This window comes from Adiantum capillus-veneris, chromosome 28, assembly GCF_014529385.1.
Source record: "Adiantum capillus-veneris isolate H3 chromosome 28, ASM1452938v2, whole genome shotgun sequence".
Lineage (NCBI taxonomy): Eukaryota > Viridiplantae > Streptophyta > Polypodiopsida > Polypodiales > Pteridaceae > Adiantum > Adiantum capillus-veneris.
In genome coordinates this window covers 97,087,390-97,091,791 of record NC_140958.1, presented here as the reverse complement: position 1 = coordinate 97,091,791, position 4,402 = coordinate 97,087,390, and the positions used below count along the sequence as shown (strand labels likewise).

At 42.8% G+C, this 4,402-nt stretch overlaps 1 protein-coding gene across 1 annotated transcript; it reads right to left on the bottom strand.

The window, feature by feature from the left end:
• LOC147420939 (uncharacterized) lies at positions 1-2,426 on the bottom strand. Its single transcript, XM_086504815.1, has 2 exons — positions 2,205-2,426; positions 1-1,983 (listed from the first exon to the last, which is right to left on the bottom strand). Exon 2 carries the CDS (start codon positions 1,766-1,768, stop codon positions 383-385), a length of 1,386 nt encoding a protein of 461 aa, XP_086360941.1. The 5' UTR covers positions 1,769-1,983; positions 2,205-2,426; the 3' UTR covers positions 1-382.
• Positions 2,427-4,402: the final 1,976 nt, after the last annotated feature.

The following is a 4,402-nucleotide window of genomic DNA, read 5'->3' as shown; positions in this document are numbered from 1 at the left end:
TTACGACAATGGTCATACTTGTCAGAAATTGCTTTTACATGATACTATACATTGCCAGGACCCATCACCATGTGTGATTGTAAAGCACAAAAGTGCCATGTCCCACGTATGTGTCTCAGCAATAGACTATATTACATTACATTATCCCTTTCTTTCGACATCCACGATATGCCCATTTCCCATGTTAATGTTGTAGACAAACCCTGGCACCTCTGATGAAGTCTTCCCTCACTGCGAGGACACCATGTATGTGTAACCCTGTTAAGGCACCTTCGAAGGGCGCGAGGCCTTACAGACATTGTTAACAATGTTGTTTTCCCTAATGTATACAGATATTTATATATTATATGTATCTTATATATATAAGAATAAAATCAGTATCTTAGCCATTGTCTGAAGGTCTGTTTCCAACGACTGCCATCAGCTCCTGAAAATAAGAGCTATCCCCCTCTTCACGCTTTCCCTCGGAGACGTCCTTGTATTCCGCCATTAACTTGTCCCACTTCTCTCTGCATTGTTTACCATCTCGTTTAATCCCTTGTCTGTCAAGAGTTTCTGATAGCTCCTCCCAAAGAGATGCTCTGCGCGTAGACTTCGCAAATCTACTTTCCATTTCACCGCGCAGCTTGATTAGCTGTAGAACTTCCGTGCGTTTCCAATTCTTCGATCGCTTCATTGGAACCATCTGACCTTGATGAATTGCTTGATTGCAAACAACGGGTGTCGGAAACATCGAAGTTGTTGCAGCTCCGACCCTCTCACCCACAAGCTTTTCTGTCAGCACAATCATGGCATCATTGAGAATGCGGCTCTGCGCAAGTTCCTCTGCTCTCCATTTCTCTTCCCTCTCCTGCCGAATCTGTTCTCGCTGCTGCTCCTTGCGCTCCAGGGTGTCAAGAAAATCTTTAAAGATTTTCTGCTGTTGAGAAATAACCATCTCCAACATTGCTTGTACAGCTTGGAGATCTGTAACTGCAACATACTTCTTCCTCTTGAGAGAAGGCCTCTCTTCTAAGTTACCATCATCATCTCGATCAGACCCATAATCAAATCTTGTAAAAGGACCTTCCCTCTCTGCTTCTTTTGGCCCGCTGGCTGATTGCTGCGGCCCAGCTTCATTGAGCTCATGGTCTCTATCCTTTCTTGCTAATTTTCCAGAGAGCAAGGGATACAATTCTTCATAAAAGGGATACTCATCTCGGTCCTTGATCCCATCCTTGACCTCCTTGTATCCTGCCATTAGCTTCTCCCACTTATCTCGACATTGTTGTGCATCCCGACTGATGTGATCCTGTTGCAACGAGCTGGCAATTTGCTCCCACAAATCACTCTTACGGCCTGCTTTGTTGAATTTCGCTGCAAGCTCTGTTCTAAGTCTGATTAGTTTCAAAGTCTCAGGTCTAGTCCAGTTCTTCGACCTCTTTTTATGCTCTTTATCGGGTTTCTTGTCCTCCTCAACATCCAAGTCACATTCACGTAAAGACCCATTAGGAGCTCCTTTTGTGATGATCTTCTCTGGGGGCGGACAGCGAGGCGGTACTGTATAATATAAGTAATTTGCACCCATTGGAGGGTAGCTGGCTAAGGGAGGCACGAGAGTGGCGCTGCTTTGCAAAGGGTCATCTTGCATGATTTGATGTGATGGCTGCGGCAAGTTGGGCATATCATGAGATCCCCCTTCATGCTGCATGTTCAAAGAACTCGCTTGGTGAAGATGACTGTCTTTACCATTTTCAAAAGGGCCAGATTCCATAGAACGGCACTGCATAAATGGCCGAAATGTTCTGGCAAAGAATCTACCCAAAATTACACCTTCATCTGCCTGAAATTACACTGTCATCTGAGACTTTTATATTATAATCTAGATGGCAAGAGTGGTAGTTACATGAATACTTCATGCTCACTTAACGGTCTCTACCGACCCTTCGCTGACTCAGCAGGCAACATCAAGAATTCCCCTGCTTTTGGAGCAGATCAACGAGCCTACAAACAAGCGTAATTTGACAAGCTTAAGCTCATGAAAATACCATCAAGAAGACATTGAAACTTGTCGACCTAGACCCACCTACCCCTGACATCAAAGAGCAATTTGTCGTAATGAAATTCGTAATTATGCAAAACAGAGGATGTGTGTGTGTGTGTGTGTGTGTAGAGAGAGAGAGAGAGAGAGAGAGAGAGAGAGAGAGAGAGAGAGAGAGAGTTACCTCGATTTTGCGCAAGAGGAGGATCCTGCCTCTCGTGAAGAAACAGAGGACTTAGCGCCCAATTGCGTGGGCGTGCCTGTGTGCGCGTGTGCGCAAATTAGCTGATTCAGCGAAATTGGGCAAGGGAGTCCAAGGGACAAAGATTTGGTTTTCCTTTACGCTGAGATCTCCCTTTCTCTCCTGTGTCTGCATTTGGGCATCGGCCCAAATTTGATGAGCGCTTATCTGTTGTTAGAAACTGGCTTTCACACTTGCAGCCTGCCCACCCAGCAAGAAGAGGCCTATCCTCTTATTTTTGTAGGGCCTATCTAAAATCCCTCGAGGCTTTTTGGCCTGTCAATACTTAGAAATCTCTATTTCAATGTCTTTAGAGTATGCTAATATAGTAGAACACCCAAATCATGGAGTTGTTTTCATGTGGAATCTAAGGCAGTGCTCCGAGTGATAAACGCTCTTTCAATTTGCGGAATTGAATGGTGACAAACTTGCTATTTAAAAAAAAAAGCAAGGTGGAACTAACTGCCCCCCAAAAAAATCCCCCCCCCCCCCCCTTCTGCAGTGCTCTATGTGTGTGTGTGTGTGTTTTTATGTTTGATTATCTAACAATAGTTTGATTTAACAAACTATTGAACCATACAATGAGACTAGAGACCTGACAAGGTTTGCATGAAAAAATACATCTTTATAATAAAAAATGACATAGACAAGATTGTACAAAAGACAACATTTAGACCGGATATATTGCATATATATACTTATTAGAGAAGTGTTTACAAGTACAAGACCAAACACTAGATGATCTCCAACTATTACTGAAGTTCCCTTTGTAATCCCAAGGAAGGAACCTCTTACCCTTTGCTTTGCACACAGACTCCTTTGAGAAGCTATTTGTGGTTGGGGGTGAGCAATTGCGATGAAAAGAGAGGGTTTTGCTCTATAGGTGGAGGTGGTTGCAAGCAAGGGCAACATGTTTTTTGGGTAAAGTAGTAAGAGCAATATGGGAGGTGGACTTGCGAGGCTAGTCAGGGACGAACACATTCTAGACCAAGGTGAGCTATGGGCCACAAACTTAGAATTAGACTCAAGGCAGTTGATAGCGATTAGAGTTGAGGGTCCAGTGATGGAGGCGGTGCATGCTTCACCTAAGGTAGTAAGGTAGGAGGCTTTAATTTGGAAAAACCACGTCAGTGACTTTTCCAAATAGACCATTTAAAGGTGGAGCATTTAAAGCTTCCCTTCTTTTAGAAGGCCCACGTGAATCTTCACCTTGTTTCAATCCAATCAAATTACCCCTCAGGCTTCTCTCAGTCTTCAGAGATAGCCTGTGTAAGTCTTAGAAATTTTTATCATTACATGGCATTCTCAAAGCTGAATTTTTCAAACATCCACACAAGCTTAGGAGGAAGTGTGTGTGCATGACTAGGTGCGTATGTCCTCTTTAGACTTTAGGCTAATAAAGAGTCTTTGTAAGACCTTTGAAAATCTTTATAAAAGCAACAACAAAAAATGCAAATCTTACCGATTCCAAGAAAGACATGGTCTAGAAATTGAGCTTCTTCATAACGTGCACCACAATAAGAATTTCAACAAGTGATAAAATCACGAGGCGTGCCCATTGAAATTTCTTTGCAATCCCTAAGAGGAGAATAAAAAAACTGAGATTGGAATGACAGAAATGAATGTACGCTATCAAATTGTAATTGCATTCAAAAGAGAGATACAACAGTTTTGTAAGGAGAAGATCTAAATCTAAACCACCATTTTTTGGTACATCATGAGATGGATTGGGTTGATGAGAGTAGATTGGGTTGATGAGAGCTAGGATAGATGATTAGGGTGTTGTTCTCTTTGGGGGGGGGTGGGGGAGGGGAGAATTGAGGGGCCAAGGCCCCTTTTAGGTGGTTGCTTATTTTGGGAGTAGTATGTAATGTTGATGAGTGATTAGACCAAAAGCAAAATCTTGTGGCACTCATGGGCGTCGAGTTTCTTACCCAAATATGGCCAATGTTGAATTGTACATAGTTTTTGTTTGAATGTAGCTATTTCCATGGAGGAAAGCATGCAAATTCATGTATTGGTTGTTTGTGTGGTCGATGTGAATGTTGAAGTCCCCAATGACAATGCTGATGATATTGGTATCAATGGCTTGAATTCAGCTTTCCAAGTGTGGAAGGAGTGACTGTGTGGGCATTTTGGGT

Bases quoted from the DNA above. Each gene is read 5' to 3' on its own strand.
- LOC147420939 (XM_086504815.1), bottom strand. From the start codon at position 1,768: ATGCAGTGCCGTTCTATGGAATCTGGCCCTTTTGAAAATGGTAAAGAC.